The sequence below is a fragment of the Elaeis guineensis genome, chromosome 4 (genome assembly GCF_000442705.2).
Source record: "Elaeis guineensis isolate ETL-2024a chromosome 4, EG11, whole genome shotgun sequence".
NCBI lineage: Eukaryota > Viridiplantae > Streptophyta > Magnoliopsida > Arecales > Arecaceae > Elaeis > Elaeis guineensis.
The window spans coordinates 6,555,407-6,575,239 of record NC_025996.2 but is presented as its reverse complement, the minus strand read 5'-3'; the positions used below and the strand labels follow the sequence as shown (position 1 = coordinate 6,575,239).

The following is a 19,833-nucleotide window of genomic DNA, read 5'->3' as shown; positions in this document are numbered from 1 at the left end:
TGCCCTTTCATGTTTTATGCTCGAATCTGATCCAAAACAGTTCCATTTCTATTTGGGCTCGCTGCAATGCATGATAGAGATGATGAATCATGCATGGAATATGGACTTCAAAGTACATGATACACGGTGCTAATGGTGTCTCGCAGACACGTCTTTTTTGCCACCGACATCAGTCAGCAGATCTAGAATAATTTCGACATATAGAAAATATGACACGTCAGCCAATGCACACGTGGAGGCACATGATTGCATGCCCGACAACCAAGTGCATCCCCACAATTTTCCACACGTTTCTTTCCAAATCTCCAAAATGCATTCGTGGTTGTCTGCAGGCAGGGAAAGCGCGTCGCGTGTTGGATCCCGGTGTCCGTGCTGGCCGACCCGATTCCATCATCAGCAGCAGCAACGCAAACCGAAAGCAATGAAACCAACCAACCCCGAGGGAAAAAAATAAACGGGCGCGGGCGATAAAGTCCAACCAACTCAACGTCAACAACAGCGGGGAGAGCGGACGCCAAGAGAATAATTTAGTTTTCTTGTTTTTAAACGATTGAAATACCAAAAACCCAACCGCGATCATAAGACGTCACAACAAACGATTTTTTTTTTTTTTTAATTTTAAGTCCTCCTTCTTCTTAGTTTCCTCCCCGGGCTCGTGGGTCTCCTCCCTTTGACCGGTTCTCCTTCGACTCTCTTTCTGCCCCCTTCGATCTCTCCAGATCCTATCCTTTTAAGCCCTCTTATTCTTCTTTCGTGCAAGCATACGGCGTTGTTGTGATGTATTGATGTTAATCGCTTTGAGGTGGACGGAGAGAGGAGGAGGAGGCGATGGGCTTGTGCTTCTCGTGTGCCATCAAGGTCAGCGGCTCCAGTAGCAGCAACGCGGCGGCCGCCGGCGGTGGGCAGCAGTGCCAACCGGCGGCGCAGAACCGGAAGGGTAAGCAGGAGGAGGCGGCGGCCGGGAGGAGGGCCGGTGGGAAGGTGCCGTGCGGGAAGAGGACGGACTTTGGTTACGACAAGGACTTCCAGAGCCGGTACGCGATCGGGAAGCTCCTGGGGCACGGCCAGTTTGGGTACACCTTCGTCGCCACCAACAAGGCCAATGGGGAGCGGGTGGCCGTCAAGAGGATCGACAAGAACAAGGTAATTCCGCAAGACATGAGGCTTATGTTTTTCTCTTTTGCAGAAAGTTTCCTTCTTGCTGGATTCTTTTTTTTTTTTTTACCCACGGATTTGATTGACTGACTTAAACTGGAGATTTCTGTTTGTATCAGAGAGACATAAATATGTCTTAATCCTCAAGAAAAGGGGGGAAGATCGTGACACCAATTTTATTGTATATAGTTTGAAGTCATACCTTCTGTTTTTTCTTTTTTTGCTTTCAATTTCTTAAATCCTGCAAGCATTGATGCAATTAGTTAATTATTTGTTGCATCCATTACTACTGTGTTGATACATTTGAACTCCCTATTTAATCACCAATGAAGTACTCACCCCTATTTAAGCTTCAAATCAGTACGTGGCCTAAGTGTTATGGCTTAATTTTTCCTTAAATGCTTTATAATGAAATATTATTGTGATAATACTAGGAAGGCTGCAAGGCAAGTCAGTGTAAATCTCTTTCATCGGTTGATTATCACACATGGAGGAACTGCTAGCACCAATTTTTGCGAATTTGTAACCTGACAATATTCTAGACAGGCTAAAACTAACTCCAGAAATTAAGCATATGCCTTACTCCACAAAAGGATCAAGGGACAGGAAGGTAAACCACCCCCAATCAAAAATATAGAACAAAAGCTTAATCTTTCAACTGCTGAGGATGCTTTGTATTATCCTTTTTATAATCCTCCTAACTTTATTGTTTAGCAAGACAAGTTCTTGATTTATCTTATACTTCATGTAAAACCCTCTAGGTTTATCAATTTATTGTTCTTATATACTCAAGAGGCGATATGTTTTCACACTAGTCTCTGTCCCACTACCATCTTTTCAACACCCATTGTGTGTCCATTGTTCCAATCTAGAAAAAACAGCAGCTCTTCCCAACACCCCATACGGCACTCAACTTCCCTAAACAATTTTACGGACAAACAAAGAAGGAAAATAGTTCGATGGAGCAAGAGCACTTCCTGCTAGGTAGTTGATCCAGATGTGCTTATGTGTAAATGCTGTATGTTATGGTGTATCTTTATACTTGCTGTGCCTATGGTGTACTATCCTGGTATGAACAAATCCTAGTGTGTGCATATCAAACAATATGTGCCATATGACAAAGTGGCAACCCTTTAATTTAGATAGAAGAAAGTAATTGATTATTTTTTAGGTAGTCCTTTTTCTGAAAATAGACAATTCTGTTGTACTCTCCTAGTCTAAATCTAAGTATGGACAATTGGACATGTTAATCAAAAAGTACCTGCATCTTAGACTATTGTTGGACTGCTGTTCCTTGGTGAATGAATATAACATTCACTTAATTAAGCAGTGCAATGTTCTAAGGATTTCTATCTATTAATTTTGTGTGTATGAATTTTATATATCTCTGTTATTAATGGTGAAATATATTCTAGTGTTTTGTTTGTTCAGAAAATACTGTTCAATAGTTTGACATATTTATTTTTCATTTCTTATCTAATGATGTGACAGGTACCCCAAATTGAAAAATATGCCATACATTTTGTTTACAAGAAAATCTTTTCTGCATACCATGCATCTTCTGGATAAAGAGTGTCACTCCCCATTGTTCTTGGCCCTGAAACATGCTTGTAACGTTACATTCAAAGAAGTTGGAGAGAGATGAAAAATGACCGGACATTTTGACGGGGAAAAAAATGCAGCCAAGCTGCTCACATAGATGCTTTTCAGCTGAAATTTAATTTATATCTTTGATTATGCATTGGATAAAACAGTCATTACTATGCTTATCAACTTAACAACCAGTAGAGAATATTTGAATTTCATGAGGCATCTATTCACCTGCTCATAAATGTTTTATTGGAAATTGGTATAAGGTATATTATTTCTTGGCAGATGGTCCTTCCTATCGCTGTTGAGGATGTCAAGCGTGAAGTGAAGATATTGAAAGCCCTACAAGGACATGAGAATGTTGTCCACTTCCATAATGCATTTGAAGATGATTCTTATGTTTATATAGTTATGGAGTAAGTTTTCTCTTATCATTAGATTGATTGTCTTGTGCAGTTATGTTTAAAGTCGTTTGTATAGGTAGCAGTGTCTTTTCTTGACCCACTATGGGAATGAAATCATGATTTTATGTTTATTTGCATAAAAGAAGCTAGAATATAACATGATATACTGGAAATAGCATTCTTGCTTGTCTTCATGATCACTTTTAGACGTGATTTGCTTGCTAATTTATTTGTATTTGTTTATAACTAGTGAACTTTTGTTTGTGGGCCATTGCATTATTTTTATTTGGTATATCTTGACATGATATCTTTCTAACCAAAGATATAACGTAAAGGTAAATTCTGTATTACTGTCATATTGGCCAATAGGGCCACTGGTTGGCACCCCCTCTCCTCAGTGCATGTTCTGGGGAGAGATTCCAGGTTTGATCCTGGATGGTGGTGGTCATGCTGTATTTCTTCAAAGAAAAAAGAAAGGAAAAGAAAAGAAAAGAAGAAAGAGGTATATTGATAATTGTTATCTTCAGCTAAAAATGTTTTTCTTGGTAGATATTACAACACTTCATGAATCGGTGCACATAGCATTTTTATCTGTGTAGGATATGCAAAATACTCTTTTTATACTTCTCCATACCCTCTTTAGTGTTTTTAAACCTGTGGTACCCAATTGGTCAATCTGTTTGACCTGTTGTTAAAAATATAGGTCTGGTCAGGTGGTAAGGCACTATTCATAAAAGCCATGTAAAAGATTTAACTTCTGTAGCTCATCTGGGTGGTTAGAGGACCTTTTCAGTCCCTAGGATTGTGTATTTTTATTAATTTCTTTGTTTATGTCATCTGGAGCCATCTTTGTTTGCATCGTTTACCTGTGGCGTTGGTTTTTATTTTACTGCTAATATTTGCCTTCTCCGCTGAGAATATCATGAGTTGAATATTGTAAGTCGTAAAGTCTTTTTAGAGCTAACCTTGTAGCAGTTGCATTGTTTCAGTCATGTGGTCCCATTTTTGTTAGTCTATTCTGTTTGTTGAGCTGTACATGTATTCTTCTGAAAAGCAGATGGTGATCTCCTTTTTTTTTTTCTTTCCCCCAAAAAAAATGGTCATGACGATGGCTTTTGCATTTTGGACTTTTTATCAGATTATGTGAGGGTGGTGAATTGCTGGATCGAATATTGGCCAAGTAAGACTGCTTACTTTTCATTAAATGAAAAAAATCCTATTTTTTTGGGAAAAGAGAGAGAGAGAGAGAATCAGATATTCTCTTATTCAATTAAGATTTCAATATCTCAACAATTATCTTCCAAAGTTTAGATATGAATAAGTTTGTTTCGCAGATTCCGTTACTTTTTAATTAATACTTTGAGCACCTTTACAATACCTTTTTCAGTTTAGTTGTGTTGATCTTGAACAAATTCTCTGCAGAAAGGATAGCCGTTACAGTGAGAAAGATGCTGCAATAGTAGTACGGCAGATGCTTAAAGTTGCAGCTGAGTGTCATTTGCATGGTTTGGTACATCGAGACATGAAGCCTGAGGTATAGTTTGAATGCACAAAAGCAGTTGTTAAAATTCAGATCTAGTGATAGTTGATGTCTTTTTATGGGTACTAGATAGTATAACATCCTACATGCTGGACCTTTGCAGAACTTCCTTTTCAAATCAAAAAAAGAGGACTCATCCCTGAAGGCGACAGATTTTGGCCTTTCAGATTTTATCAATCCAGGTGTGCATAGGAAGCATGTCCAGTCTTTGTAAACTACCATATTTTGTGAATTTTTTTTCTGCATATTTATGTGATTTGGAACTTTTTACAGAATAGTATTTGAGGCAGTTGATTTGTATCTGTATAGATATGATATTTCAGATATGGCATATTACAGGGAAGAGATTCCACGACATTGTTGGTAGTGCCTACTACGTGGCCCCAGAAGTACTAAAACGTAGGTCTGGTCCTGAATCAGATGTTTGGAGCATAGGTGTCATAACCTACATTTTGCTTTCTGGAAGGCGTCCCTTCTGGGATAAAACTGAGGATGGAATATTTAGGGAGGTAAATTCCATTCTGGTTTCTGGGATATTCTTATCAAAGCAAATGATCATGATCCACCCAAAATACGATGGTAACATTCGTGTTTATGTTGATTTTTGCTGTTTGCTTCTGATAATTGCTTTGCTGATCGCGATAATAAAACTTGATCTCCATTTGTGTAATCATTTTTGGATACTAATTTTTGGACTATCTATAATCCTTTAACCTGTAGAGGTTCAATTTAACAGTTTCTTGTAATTATAATTTCAATGTGATGGAAACACCTTATGTTATCTTTTTTATCTGGCTGTCTTTTTGTTTCTGGTGGTGCTACAGTATTAGTCTTATTCTGTTGGATTGCAGGTGTTAAAGAACAAGCCGGATTTTCGTCGGAAGCCTTGGCCAAGCATAAGCAGCAGCGCTAAGGATTTTGTAAATAAGTTGTTAGTTAAGGATCCTCGTGCAAGATTGACTGCTGCTCAGGCTTTGTGTATGTATTAATTTGAGCCCTTTAAAATTTTAGGCTGGCCAACCCATCTAAGATAGATGGTACATCCATGGGTTGTTGAATTACTCATAACATCTGTTCTAAGGCTTAGTCATGGAATTTTATGTAAACAGCTTGTTTTAGTAATATCCATTTATAAGTTACAAAATCTCCTCAAACTTATAAAAAGGATCCTGTACCATACAATTTTGCTGGTTTTGTTTTTTTGTTATATATATTTTTTAATATCTTAACTTCTTTATGGATGTGTTTCTGACCTCTTGCCCCCCATTTTCACAGCACACCCATGGGTGAGAGAAGGAGGAGATGCATCAGAAATCCCATTAGATATATCTGTGCTTCATTACATGCGCCAGTTTGTGAAATACAGCCGTTTTAAGCAATTTGCACTAAGGGTAAACAAATTTGAAGTATTTTCAGAAAAATTGAAGCATAGTATGTTGCATATATTAGTATTTTGCAGATGCCATGTTTGGAATTTAATGTAACGAGTTGTGCAGGCATTAGCAAGTACACTAAATGAGGATGAGCTGGCTGCTCTCCGGGACCAGTTTGATGCGATTGATGTGGACAAAAATAATGCAATCAGTCTCGAAGAAATGAGACATGTAGGTTTTTCTCAATATTCAGCATAAAATTTGGAATCTCCATTAGTCATTCAGAAAAATTCTGATGGTGTTTGTTTGGCAAATTGGTTTTCCTATGTTTAAAAATTCATTGCCTTTCAGCAATTAGCTAAGGATTATTCTCATTCCAAAATAACTTTTTGTCTGTTTCATGACTTCATTATTCCCGGTCATTCTCTGTCGTTGAACATAGTATTTCTGAGACCATCTATGACAAATCTGTAGAGCTAAGGAGCAGACTTTCCAATGGTTAATTTATATATTTTTCTATTCAATAAAGCATTGATTTCAGCAATTCTTTTAAGAATCTTCATTTTGTATTGCTAGGTGTCCAGTGTAGTTTCATAACTGCTGACTGATAAAGAAAAATTAAAACTTCAATTTTTGAAACATGCTAGATGATTATTGTCAAAATGGTTAACTTGACTGTTATACTCATCTGTTTTACATTCCCAGCTAACTAGAAACATCTAGATTCCTTCTTGAGCCATGATGAAAGATAAAATTTATGCTACATACTGAGGGATCAGGAATTACGAACCTGCCTTACAACCTAGGCCTAAAGTTGCTTTAGAGCACAGAAGAGACAACTTTTAGATTCTGGATGAAATGCTTCAGTTCTTTGACAACACAATCAGTTTATCATTGCTCTTCAAAAATTGGGATCACGGAACAAACTGTTGATCCTTCACATATTTAACATCATAACTGGTATAGAAAATTTCATTATAGTATGCAGAAGGAAAGACTATGATATTCTGTCTAAATTCATTAACATGCAGAACATTCTTTTTAAATCTTTTCATTCTTCTGGAAATCTAAAATTTAAGTCTTTACATGCCATCAGAGACTGAATTTAGACAAAGTTATATTCAAAATTTTTGCACATCTTAAAGTTATGGAATGTGCATATGGTTTTCCTTTCAAAACCTCTCTAATGTGGTGAAGTAAAGTTGTTTTCTGCTTGCCAGAAAGGCATTCTAGTCTAAAGAATCTAATTAAGTCCGTGAAATTAGAAACCTTTATGATATCGCTAGTATTTTGATTAGGCTGGAAGCTGCCTCTCAATATTAGCTATAAACTGTAGTGTTAAATTTTGTACCTGTTTTACTGCTTTTGTTTGTATCTTGCAACTTTAAGGATGTGATATTGAATCTAACTTGTCCAACATAAATCAACAAACTTTTTCCTACTTATCTGTGAGACCAAGCTTAGTCAGATTCTATCTGCTGTATCTTTGATTTTGGTCAGAGAAGGCAGGCTAACTATGATACTGGATATTAACATGGATAAAGATTTGGTATTAGATCCTGTTGGCTCAGTAAAGTTAAAAACAGAACACAGGTGCTTTGAATTGAGATATCCATGTTAAGTATGTGCTGGATATGGAGGTCAGGCGTACATGTCAATTATATGCTTAGATTCTAATGGAACTAAACCTCATGGACCTGGCTAAGAAATACTGAATGTCACTTCTATTAATTTTACTTTCACTACTAGAATGATATTTGGATTTCTTGTCTACTTGAACTCATATTATAATAGTGGACCACTCGAAATTCTGCACCAGTATGCCTAACATGTTGATTATTTTACACTTTTTATATTTTCTCCAAGCTAGTGAACTAATATGCGCCAAAATACTTAACTACATCCTTGACCCTTCATGTCTCGACACTTATCATATCCAAGGAATGATGTGTGGGGTTGCTCCTAGACCTGGGCATGTTTCGGGTCAGGCATTAGGTTTAGACCACTCGAAATTCTGTACCAGTATGCCTAACATGTCGATTATTTTACACTTTTTATATTTGCTCCGAGCTAGTGAACTAGTATGCGCCAAAATGCTTAATTACATCCTTGACCCTTTGTGTCTCTATGCTTATCATATCCAAGGAATGATGTGTGGGGTTGTGATGCGGGACAATCTTAAAGAAGAGAGAAAAAAAAATCGATCCTAATGATTAAGCTCTCTTCTGTTCATCAACAACAAATCACGTCCAGCCAGGAGCTCATTATTTTCAGGACAGACAGTATAGTTGCCTATACTCTGCTCAGGAGGCGTGATTGATTGATACGATACTAAAGCGAGATCAATCTAAATGATACAGATGAATACCATTCGAGAGATCAGTAAATAACTGGTAATAGAGAATTTCATAAACAGATAGCAGAAATTAAACATGCTTACGAGTAAATGCAAAAAAAGAAATAAGAATGGAACGAGAGAAAATAAAACATTAAATCTTTGAGAAAATCCAAGAAGATGATAAGAATCCGGATCGTGGTAGTTAAGAAACTACTCTGATTAGGGCTCTTAATCTTTTAACCAAACAGATCTATCAATAAAGAACTAGGTCTTTACCAACATCGGATTAAAAAAAAAAAAATCAAAGATCAACTGTTAAGGAACGAAGGTCCTTGACAACATATGATCTATAGAATAAGAAATCACTCCTTCTCTCAGCACGACAGATGAAAATTCTGGAGGAGACAGATCTTCTCTTGACGGAATAGGCTTGCGTGGGTAGATGGTGGAGTCGATCAGAGTCGCAGGAACACTGGATCTTAAGTAGAAGGAGTAGGACAGAAAGTGGGCCTCACACCCTCCCCTTGTGGGGCGATTTTGGGTCTCACACCCTCTCCCTCTCGGAGCGATTGACACAAGTATTTGTGGAGTTTGTAAAATCATTCATTATCTTCTTCATGGAAGATACAAGGATTTATATAGGACTCTAAGGGTCCTGTTTGTTTAGGAATCTCTTATCTTTTATAAGGAAGAAATCAACCCTCCACAAAAAAGTAAAGCATTATAATCTACCATGGGAAAGAAATCAGCCTTCAACAAAATAAGTAAGTAGCCAAGAACTCTTAAGAAATTCTAAAGAAGAAATAGAACTCCATGTGGGTGCTTGATGCTTGACACAACTTGGTATGAGCACGGCACATGCTGGCATGCATATTTCTTCTCTTGGCATGTGGAGAGTGGTGGCTCCAAAGGTGACGTGGACAAATCTAAGTATGACCCTATGGACCCAAAGCTAAATGCATTAAAAATTTATTGATTGAAAATAAATAACTGAAGTAGAATCAATCTAATGAGGCTTCTTCGATCCAAATCGAACTTAAATCATGTTGCCGATTTTTGATGGCTCTGGTGTCCGCACCAATTCTCCCGAGGTGGCGAAAATTCGACCCTGTCGAGTGTGGGTCGATTCCGCTCTGGTGACGCTCAAGTAGATCGGGATCAATGCATTGCAGCTTTTCTCGAGTGATCCAGGTATCTTCAGACTCCGGTCAACCTCGCCATCTGACCAGATTCCGTTGATAGCCTTGACTCCGGGTGGAAAGGATCTGCTCATCCAAAATTCTCTCAATCTGATCGTGTTTTGCTGACATTTTGGCTGGTGGACACTCAGGGATAGGTTCGCTCTCAAAGGTTAGTTCAGGCTCAAATGGCTCACTAGGTATCCGAGTTGGTTTTTTATAGGTGACAAGATCTGTAATGTTAAAAGTAGAGCTAATCTCAAAATCAGAAGGTAGGTCCACAACATACGCATTTGATCCGATTTTTTTTATGATCTTAAACGGATCTGCTCCTCGGACATGTAACTTCTTTACGGTTCTGGGGAAAAACCGTTCAGGCCTCAATCGAACCATCACATAGTCTCCCTCTGCAAACTCTTGAACACGTTGATGAGAATCTGCATTCTATTTATAAACTTTATTGCTCATACTAATTTTTTTACTGATCTCTTTATGCAGACTCTTGACATGCTGTGCAAATGACTCTGCAGATTCGGAAATCCTAGCATGCATGGGTAGTGGGATGAGGTCTATTGGTTTTCTAGGTTGATATCCATGAACTACTTCAAAAAGACTCATGCCAATGGACCTATTAACAGAGCTATTATATGTAAATTCGGCTCGGGACAGCAAAAGATCCCAGTTACCCATATGTTCCCCAATCAAGCAACGCAAAAGATTTCCAAGACTCCTATTAACCATTTCGGTCTGACCGTCTGTTTGCGGATGATAGGCAGAAGAAAACTTTAGTTTTGTGCCTAAAAGGTGTCATAGGGTTTTTCAAAAGTAGCTCATAAATCTAACATCCCTATCAGAAACAATGGTTTTAGGCAATCCATGTAGTCTAACAATCTCATCAAAGTATATCCTTGCAACTTTCGACGCATCAGACGTTTGGCAACAGGACAAGAAATGGACCATTTTTGAAAATCTATCGACAACCACTAGAATAGAATCATGCTTCCTAGCTGTCCTAGGTAATCCCAAAACAAAATCCATACTAATATCTTGCCAAGGACAGTCTAGTATAGGTAACGGTGTATATAAGCCGGTGTTTTGTTTTCTCTGCTTGGCCACGGCACATGTTCTACATTGGGCAACAATTCGGACGACATCTCTTTTCAAGCTTGGCCAAAAGAACTGGGCTTCTACCAATTCTATAATTTTATTTCTACCAAAGTGTCCAGTTAATCCTCCAGCATGTAATTTCCAAACTAAAAAATCTCTTAAAGATGTACGGGGGATACACAGCCTAGTTTCTCTAAATAGGTAACCATCCTGAAGGGTATATTTACTACATTCTCTAGATGGCCCCTTACGTAAAGCGGTAAGTATGTCATCAAAATCTGGACACTCCTCATAATTTTCTTTAACCTTATCAAAACCAACAACTTCTATACTAACGGTGGACAGCAAAGTATGACGACGACTCAGGACATCAGCAGCACGATTCTCTATACCTGCACGGTATTTCAAAACAAAAGTATAGGCTTGCAAAAACTCGACCCACCTACCGTGTCTATGATTCAATTTCTTTTGAAAATTCAAGAATCTAAGGACCTCATGATCAGAGTACAAAACCAATTCTTGCGGTAGTAGGTAATGCCTCCAATATCTTAATGCTTGTATTACCGTATAAAATCATTATCATAGGTAGAATACTTGAGTTTAGAATCGTTAAGTTTCTCACTAAAGTATGCTATCGGATGACCTTCTTGACTAAGGACACCACCAATCTCAACTCCTGACGCATCGCACGCTACTTCAAAAACCTTAGAAAAATCAGAGAGACATAAGATTGGAGCATGAGTCATCTTGTCCTTAATGTCTAGAAATGCTCTATTGGCTGTCCTAGTCCATTCAAATTTTTTCTTTATAATGCAGTCAGTGATGGGAGCGACTATGGTGCTAAACCCTTTTATGAACCTACGATAAAATATTGCTAATCCATGAAAACTCCGCACGTCATGCACACTCTTGGGCACTGGCCACTCAACTATTGCTCTAATCTTTTCAGGATCAGCAGATACACCATTGGGGGTAACAACAAAACTTAAAAAGATGATATGGTCTGTCATAAAAGCACACTTCTTAGGATTAGCATACAAGCTTTCTGTTTTAAGAACTTGACATACTCTTTGGAGGTGATCTAAATGGTTTTTCCTAGTTCGACTATAGATCAAAATGTCATCAAAATATACGACTACAAATACTCCTATAAATGGTCGTAGTACTTGGGTCATCAACCTCATGAAGGTACTAGGGGCATTAGATAATCTAAATGGCATCACCATCCACTCATATAAATTATTTTTTATCTTGAAAGCAGTTTTTCACTCATCTCTCGGTCTAATCCTTACTTGATGGTAATCACTCTTAAGATCGACCTTAGAAAAGATAGTGGATCCGGCCATCATATCTAACATGTCATCTAACCTAGGATGGAAAAGCGGTACTTAATGGTGATCTTATTAATGGCACGGCTATCTATGCACATCCTCCATGTACCATCCTTCTTTGGAGTCAGTAGTGCAGGAACCGCTTAAGGACTCAAACTCTTCCTCACAAATCTTTTTTTTATCAGCTCTCCAATTTGTCTTTGTAGCTCGGCATGCTCATTAGGGTTCAACCTATAGTGGGGCAAGTTGGGTAGGGTAGATCCAGGAACTAAATCAATGGCATGTTGAATGTTTCTCATAGGCGGTAAGTAATCTGGAAGATCCTCAGGAAAGACATCATGAAACTCACTAAGAAGGCTAGCTACTTAGGATAATCTACCTTAGAATCCTCACGAACTTCTCTAGCAACAAGCATCCAAACTGGTGATCCTTCACTCATGGTTGTTTCTAATTCTTTAGCACCTATCAGATTGAGGCTTTTCTTCTTGAGATTTTCTTTTGGTCCATCGTCTATCTTTCTATTAGTAGCCTTAGATGAGGAAGGATTAATCGTGATCTTCTTACCCTGATGAGTAAAGCTATAGGAGTTGGTACGGTCATAAATCGTAACATCATTGTCGAATAGCCAAGGCCGACCTAATATGATACTTCCGACTTCTATGGGTAAGACATCGCACCACACATGATCCTGATAGGAATGAAGCTGGATGGGCACGGCATCTAAATTTAATGGGAATAGAGGAGGAATCAATCCAAGATACACGGTATGGACTGGGATGATCTACGGGAGTTAATCCTAATCGCTTAACCGTGTCGGTGGAGATGGCGTTGATACAGCTACCACTATCAATGATCACCTTACAAATTTTATCACCAAATTTTATGAAGGTATGGAAAATAGAGGTCCTACGTCAGTCTTCACTTTCCTTAGTTTGTGCTAGGATATACCTAACGACTCAGCCTAAGGTCTGACTCAGGTGTGGCATAACCTAGGATATCCTCAGTACTCTCAAATTGCTCGGCTAAATCTGGATCAGCTTCATAAACTTCCTCAATATTTTCTAGAGTTTCTCCTTCTAATTCTTCTATGAATAATGATTGGTTGGGGCATTGTGCAGTAAAGTGACCGTAACCATGGCACTTGAAGCAATGAGATCGAGAACTACTTTTTGATAACTCTCCTATAGCTCCTTTTCCTTTATCTTCTTTTCTCTCAATAGGATTTGTAAGTGGAGGTCCGTTACTAGGAGTTTGATTAATATTAGGTCTCGATCCAGAAGGGGTTACTCGGCTGGGTTCAGGACGATGGGGAGTCGAATATTTAGAAAATCTCTCAAAGTCTAAGGCAAGTTGATAAGCTTGTTCCAACGTGGTTACCTCTTGCAGAAAGAGCTCACGCTGAATATCCTCTCGTAATCCAGCTCTAAATCTAGATAAGGTAACAACCCTATCTTCGGCTACTCCACATCTCATGAGATATTCATCAAATCTCGTGATATACTCGGTGACTGATCTATTCCCTTGAGTAAGCCTCTGCCATTGATCTAAAAGTCTTTGTTGGTAAGAGGTGGGGAGGTACTTCTCTCTGAGTTTTTCTTTCATCTCATCCAGGTTTCTATCGGATCTTGTCTTCTCTGATTGAGAAGACGCTCAACACTTTTCCAATAAAGTCGGGCTTGCCTCACCAATTTCATCCTAGCAAACCTAACTCTCCTTGCTTCAGACATTTCGTACCATCCAAAATAGTGGTCCATACCTGATTCCCAATTTAGGTACTCTCTCGGATCTAGACAACTATCAAAATTTGGGGCTTCGACTTTCACATTCCTAAGAATATGCTCATCTTGATCGAACTGGTTATGGTGCGGGCGTGCCCCTATAGGTCGATCAAGTTCTAGATTCCTACCTCTTTGTCCTATAGGTAGTCGGGGAGACTCAGGTTCAGGTTGTTTCTGCCTAGCTTCTTCTAATACCACTATTCTCTCATCCATGATTTCATAAAATTTTTTTGTCATCAAACTTTTCAGTCAAAGCATTAATGATGGTTGCTATATTGGGATCCATATTGGTGTTGGGTGGGAGTAGGATGTTGGTATCAGGTACCTGATCTAGTGGTCATGCAATCTAAGATGTAGAAATAAAGTGCAATAAAAATTAAAATGCTTGAAAGTAAAGTACGAAATTTAGAGTGCGAAAATTTAACTTGCGAAAATTTAAATTGCTGAATTTAAACTAAAGCCCTAATCAACCGGTTTTGATACCAAATTGATGCGGGACAACCTAAAGAAGAGAGAAAAAAATCGATCCTAATGATCAAGCTCTCTTCTATTCATCAACAACTAATCACGTCCAGCCAGGGGTTCATTATTCCAGGACAGATAGTATAGTTGCCTATACTCTGCTCAGGAGGCGTGATTGATTGATACGAGACTAAAGCGAGATCAATCTAAATGATACAGATAAATGCCATTCGAGAGATCAGTAAACAACTAGTAATAGAGAATTTCATAAACAGATAGCAGAAATTAAACATGCTCACGAGTAAATGCAAAAAAAGAAATAAGAATGGAACGAGAGAAAATAAAATATTAAATCCGTGAGAAAATCTAAGAAGATGATAAGAATCCGGATCGTGGTAGTTAAGAAACTACTCTGATTAGGGCTCTTAATCTTTTAACCAAACAGATCCATCGATAAAGAACTAGATCTTTACCAACATCGGATTAAAAAAAAATCAAAGATCAACTGTTAAGGAATGAAGGTCCTTGACAGCATATGATCTGTAGAATAAGAAATCACTCCTTCTCTCAGCACGACAGATGAAAATTCTGGAGGAGACAAATCTTCTCTTGACGGAATAGGCTTGCATGGTAGATGGTGGAGTCAATCAGAGTCGCAGGAACACTGGATCTTAAGTAGGAGTAGGATAGAAAGTGGGCCTCACATCCTCCCATTGTGGGGCGATTTTGGGTCTCACACCCTCTCCCTCTCGGAGCGATTGATACAAGTATTTGTGGAGTTTGTAAAATCATTCATTGTCTTCTTCATGGAAGATACAAGGATTTACATAGGACTCTAAGGGTCTTATTTGTTTAGGAATCTCTTATCTTTTACAAGGAAGAAATTAACCCTCCACAAAAAAGTAAAGCATTATAATCTACCATGGGAAAGAAATCAGCCTTCAACAAAATAAGTAAGTAGCCAAGAACTCTTAAGGAATTCTAAGGAAGAAATGGAACTCCATGTGGGTGCTTGATGCTTGACACAACTTGGCATGAGCACGGCACATGCTGGTATGCATATTTCTTCTCTTGGCATGTGGAGAGTGGTGGCTCCAAAGGTGACGTGGACAAATCCAAGTATGACCCTATGGATCCAAAGCTAAATGCATTAAAAATTTATTGACTGAAAATAAATAACTGAAGTAGAATCAATCTAATGAGGCTTCTTCGATCCAAATCGAACTAAATCATGTTGCCGATTTTTGATGGCTCTGGTGTCCGCACCAGGTTGCTCCTAGAGCTGACATGTTTTGGGTCAGGCATTAGGTTTGGGTCAAGGATATGTAAGAGAGAGTAGCAGCAGGATGAGGTGACAAGTGAGAGAAGGAGGAGCGACAATGGCACAGAGAGAGAGAGAGAGAGAGAGTAGCAGCAGCAGGATGAGGTGACAAGTGAGAGAGGGAGGACTGACAACGGCAGCCAGCTAGTTGAGGAGCAGAGACAGAGAGGAGGAGCTTGAGAGAGAGAGAGAGAGGAGAGAGTAGCAGCAGGATGAGTGACAAGTGACAGAGGGAGGAGTGACAACGGCAGCCAGCTAGGTGAGGAGCAGAGACCGAGGAGGAGCTTGAGCTGGGGTCAGTCAGATGGTCGGTATGTTCATAGAGCAAGAGAGGCATATTGAGGAAAGGAGAGGGAGATAGTGGATCAGCCATCGAGTTCTCTTGATTCTTGCATTTTGTTTTAGAAAATTTAATCTACAACAATAAATAAAATAATAATATATAACTTATGATGCATAATTAATTACTCAATTATATAGAATAAATTAAATACATAAATATAAAATATATTTTATGTAGGGTTGGGATAAGAAATACCAAGCCTGAGCTTGGCCTGAACTTTGTCGGGCTTGAAAAATTGAGGCCATGTCTAGCCCAACGAGCCGAAAACTCCAACTTGAGCTTCACCGAAACTGGGTTGGGCTTGATTTACTTAGGTATAGCTGCCCCCTCTTTGCATGAGCTTATACTGTGTAACGATGAGGTACATTCCTACTAGCCAATTGAATTTATAGGTTTCATAGTGGGCCCCTCTCTTGTCTAAGTGTATAACTGAATCTATAACTGTATAACTTTAAGTGTATAACTTAAAGTGATAGTGGGCCCCTCTCCTGTCTAAGTGTCTATAGATTCAATTGGAACTTAAAGTGGAACACTTTTTGGTTCATAAAACTGAAGCTGCATTGAATAAAATCTTTGTGTAAGGTTAAGATTAATTATTACATTGTCACTCATCACATGATACCTTTTTAGCTTTAAAGGTGTGTATTTACACCTTTAGATTATTAGTCCTGCTTCCCCAGAATGTATAAATGAGTGATTTTGTAGCACCGGTGACCTTAATAATTAAAAAATTGATTTAAGTTAAGTATCCCCATGCATGAGATTGATATCCATGCCACTGTTTGTAGCATATCCAGTACCATGTGCCTTTGAAGGCATACAGCAAAGCACACTGGAACATCCAGATACCAAAAGTTCCCACTTCTACACAGTTCTGACAACTTATGTGATGCCTATAACTAGTAATTTAAAATAACATTAGCACCATTTTGATGGATAAGTATGTGAAATGTCATCCCTAACTCATAAACACATCATAGTTGTGGCGATTTAATATTAAAAAAGATAAAAGAAATTGGATATTGGTTTGTTTCTATGCTTTGTTAGACATGATTTCCCAACATAATGCCCTCTTGGTGCGATGATGTTAGGGTCATCAGTCCTTGCACCAAAGTTTGCTTAAAAAGACAGGTGATGGATATCTTCTTTCTGAGCCTTTTGTAGACAAATCTTCTTCTAAATTGTCTATAGTGTAAAATATTATTTAAAGGCTACTCCAAGCTATCACCTGAACTAGATGAGATTGCTTGTACAAGAACATCCATTATCACATATTTGGGAAATAATACTAGTCAATTTTCTCTTGCAATGAGTATTTCATAAAGTTCTGAAACATTGTTAGAACTTTCTACCCAATTATAATTGCTTGATTGGAGGTGGCTTCCTTCTAATTAGTTGTAACTTGTTGAATATATAACTGCCATCTAGCTTGTGCCGGTACAAAACTTGTACTTAAGTTCCTCTGAGAAATGACCTGTTAACATCTGCTTACATCAATGTTATTGATAAGTCTCTTAGCAATTGCAAACTAACATACATGTAGTTTAGGATTAGCTTCACTTCTTGGCACGGGCATTTTCCATAGATCAGTGCAAGTACAAGTAATCAATGTTTATTAAGTTTTGATTAACGTTTATGTACATGTTATGCTTTTCATTTCAGATCATAATCATTGTGACAATTTTGTCCAGGCTCTCGCAAAAGATCTTCCATGGAGACTGAAGGGGCCTCGTGTTCAAGAGATTCTTCAGGCGGTAGGCCACTGCCCTTACAAATTTTCATTCTGGTGTTATGCGCCCTGGTACACTATTTGCATTATAATGTGCATCAAGTCTTGATCATACCAGCAAGTCATTACTGTACAATTCTGGGAAGAAAATGATACTTTTGGATGGGTACTGGAAACCTGTTCTCTCTTGAACTAGGACCTTCGGACCATCCTGTTTGTGTTCCCGCAGTTGGGACACACTGGGACAGTGGATGCACCGGGTTGGACCTGGAGGCAAATTTTTATTTTTCTTTTATTTTATTATTAATGATTATTTTAGTCCATTCAGACTGTACCATTCTGTCCCGGTTCCAAACCATCCTAGGAGCACACTGAGACCAGGCCCAGTACTGAGATTTAAACAAATTAGTTCCAATAGTTGAGATAGAGCAAAGTTGGAGTTTTGGAGGCAAAAGTGTATGTAGAACAAAACTAGACTTGCTTTCTCTATTTTTAAGGGATGTTATGCTGCATGAGAATACATACATACATACATATATATTACACACACACACACACATATCTGCACTTTCTATAATAATTTATTTCATTCTGGGAGTAATGAATAAATTACAGTTGTCTAAGTTTTTAGAACAGCTTTCTCAGCCAGCTGACAGTCTACATGATTTTCAGTTGAAATTGCTTGAAACCTCTTTTTTTTTAAATGAGAAAAGGGAAAAAGAAATAAGTAAAAGAATGGCTAGAAAGTGTTTAAGCTGAAAAGTCATCTGATATATCTGTAATGACATTTCACCATCAAACTAGACATAGCCATATTTATATATTCATGTCAAAAAACTAGATAATCAGTAACGACATTTCACTATCAGATGTAAATCATGAATCATAACCTCCTCGCTATGATATTTGGGCATGCTTCCATCTGTCCTAGTTCTAAAACAAACTAACATAAAATAAATTAAAAAAAAAACCTATTTTACATGCTTTGTGGTGGATATATGGACCTGAATGACTTTGGTCCTCCATCCTTTTGAAGCAGATAGACACCAACACAGATGGACTCGTAGATTTCTCTGAATTTGTTGCAGCAACTTTACATGTGCATCAGTTGGTGGAACATGACTCTGAAAAGTGGCAATCAATTTCACAAGCTGCTTTTAATAAATTTGACGTGGATGGAGACGGATATATCACACCTGAAGAACTTCGAATGGTATTCTTTGGTATCCTTTCCTAGTCACTGTTGTGGTTTTAAAACATCCAGGCATGATTGCATTTTAAATTTCAGCGTTCTCTCAGCATATGCTTGCAGGTTAATACCAAGCCTGCGACTGATTTCAGTACTTGGATCACCATAAACAAATTAAAAGTAAAAATTAGAACCTGGTTCTCACTGTGCTATTATCCTTGCAGCACACGGGTTTGAAGGGCTCGATCAACCCACTATTAGAGGAAGCTGACATTGACAAGGATGGCAGAATAAGCTTGGATGAATTCCGCCGACTCCTAAAAACTGCAAGCATGAGTTCACGCAATGTGCCCACCCCAACTGGTGCTAGTAATCCTCAAAAGTTGTAGCTGAACAGGAGACTGTTGGCAATTGATGAGGGAGTGAGCTGATGCTTTCTCCAATCTTCACCATTTAAGGATCCATCTTAAGGGTCTGGCATGCATATATGTGCTCATGTTCCAGATTGTAATGAGCCACAGGCAAAGCTGAAAAGTTTCTGTTCTCAATAGTGTGCAGATCTGGAGAGGGCAGCTAAGCTGTGAAGAGGACGGTCGCTACCAAGTAGCTAAATGCTTTTATCACTTGGGAGTTTCATCTCCACGTTGAGTTGTATATTATGTCTGGTGACCAGCGGATTTTGCATGTTCCACGTGATTATACATATACAATGCAAATTTGGGTTTAGAATGCCTACACGGTTGAATACAAAATTCTAGAAAAGGTTGATGCAACTTTATGTCGAACTGTGAACTATACTATGCTCTTTTTTGTTTTCTCTTTCCATTCCGAGCTTGGTCATAACTCAGAAAATCAGAGTAGCTTGGAAGAAGCTTATGTACGCATGGTATGGTAAGCTTGTATTTGGTTTTAAATGGATCTTCCAAATAGACGTCCATCTAGAGGAATCAATCTAAAAGATAACATACGACTGTTTTATGGCTACCAGACAGATC

At 38.3% G+C, this 19,833-nt stretch overlaps 1 protein-coding gene across 4 annotated transcripts; it reads left to right on the top strand.

Moving 5' to 3' along the window:
* The first annotated feature begins 594 nt into the window (after positions 1 to 594).
* Positions 595 to 19,611, top strand: LOC105044141 (calcium-dependent protein kinase 18). Of its 4 annotated transcripts, none has more exons than XM_010921939.4 (12): positions 606 to 1,143; positions 3,031 to 3,161; positions 4,288 to 4,329; positions 4,572 to 4,683; positions 4,793 to 4,871; positions 5,029 to 5,198; positions 5,541 to 5,667; positions 5,965 to 6,080; positions 6,186 to 6,293; positions 17,612 to 17,674; positions 18,686 to 18,862; positions 19,063 to 19,611. In XM_010921939.4, the coding sequence occupies exons 1-12, from the start codon at positions 829 to 831 to the stop codon at positions 19,225 to 19,227; spliced, it is 1,605 nt and encodes a 534-aa protein (XP_010920241.1). In that variant the 5' UTR covers positions 606 to 828; the 3' UTR covers positions 19,228 to 19,611. The 4 variants fall into 4 exon arrangements, with proteins under 4 accessions (XP_019705674.1, XP_073111518.1, XP_010920241.1 ...); XM_010921940.4 differs by having other exon boundaries at positions 615 to 1,143; positions 18,689 to 18,862; XM_019850115.3 differs by lacking the exon at positions 19,063 to 19,611 and having other exon boundaries at positions 595 to 1,143; positions 17,612 to 17,721; positions 18,686 to 18,816.
* The last annotated feature ends 222 nt before the right edge of the window (positions 19,612 to 19,833 follow it).

Coding starts and splice junctions, on each gene's coding strand:
- LOC105044141 (XM_010921939.4), top strand. CDS start 829: ATGGGCTTGTGCTTCTCGTGTGCCATCAAGGTCAGCGGCTCCAGTAGC. Junction 4,872..5,028: donor TTCAGATTTTATCAATCCAG/GTGTGCATAGGA, acceptor GGCATATTACAG/GGAAGAGATTCCACGACATT. Junction 5,199..5,540: donor AGGATGGAATATTTAGGGAG/GTAAATTCCATT, acceptor GTTGGATTGCAG/GTGTTAAAGAACAAGCCGGA.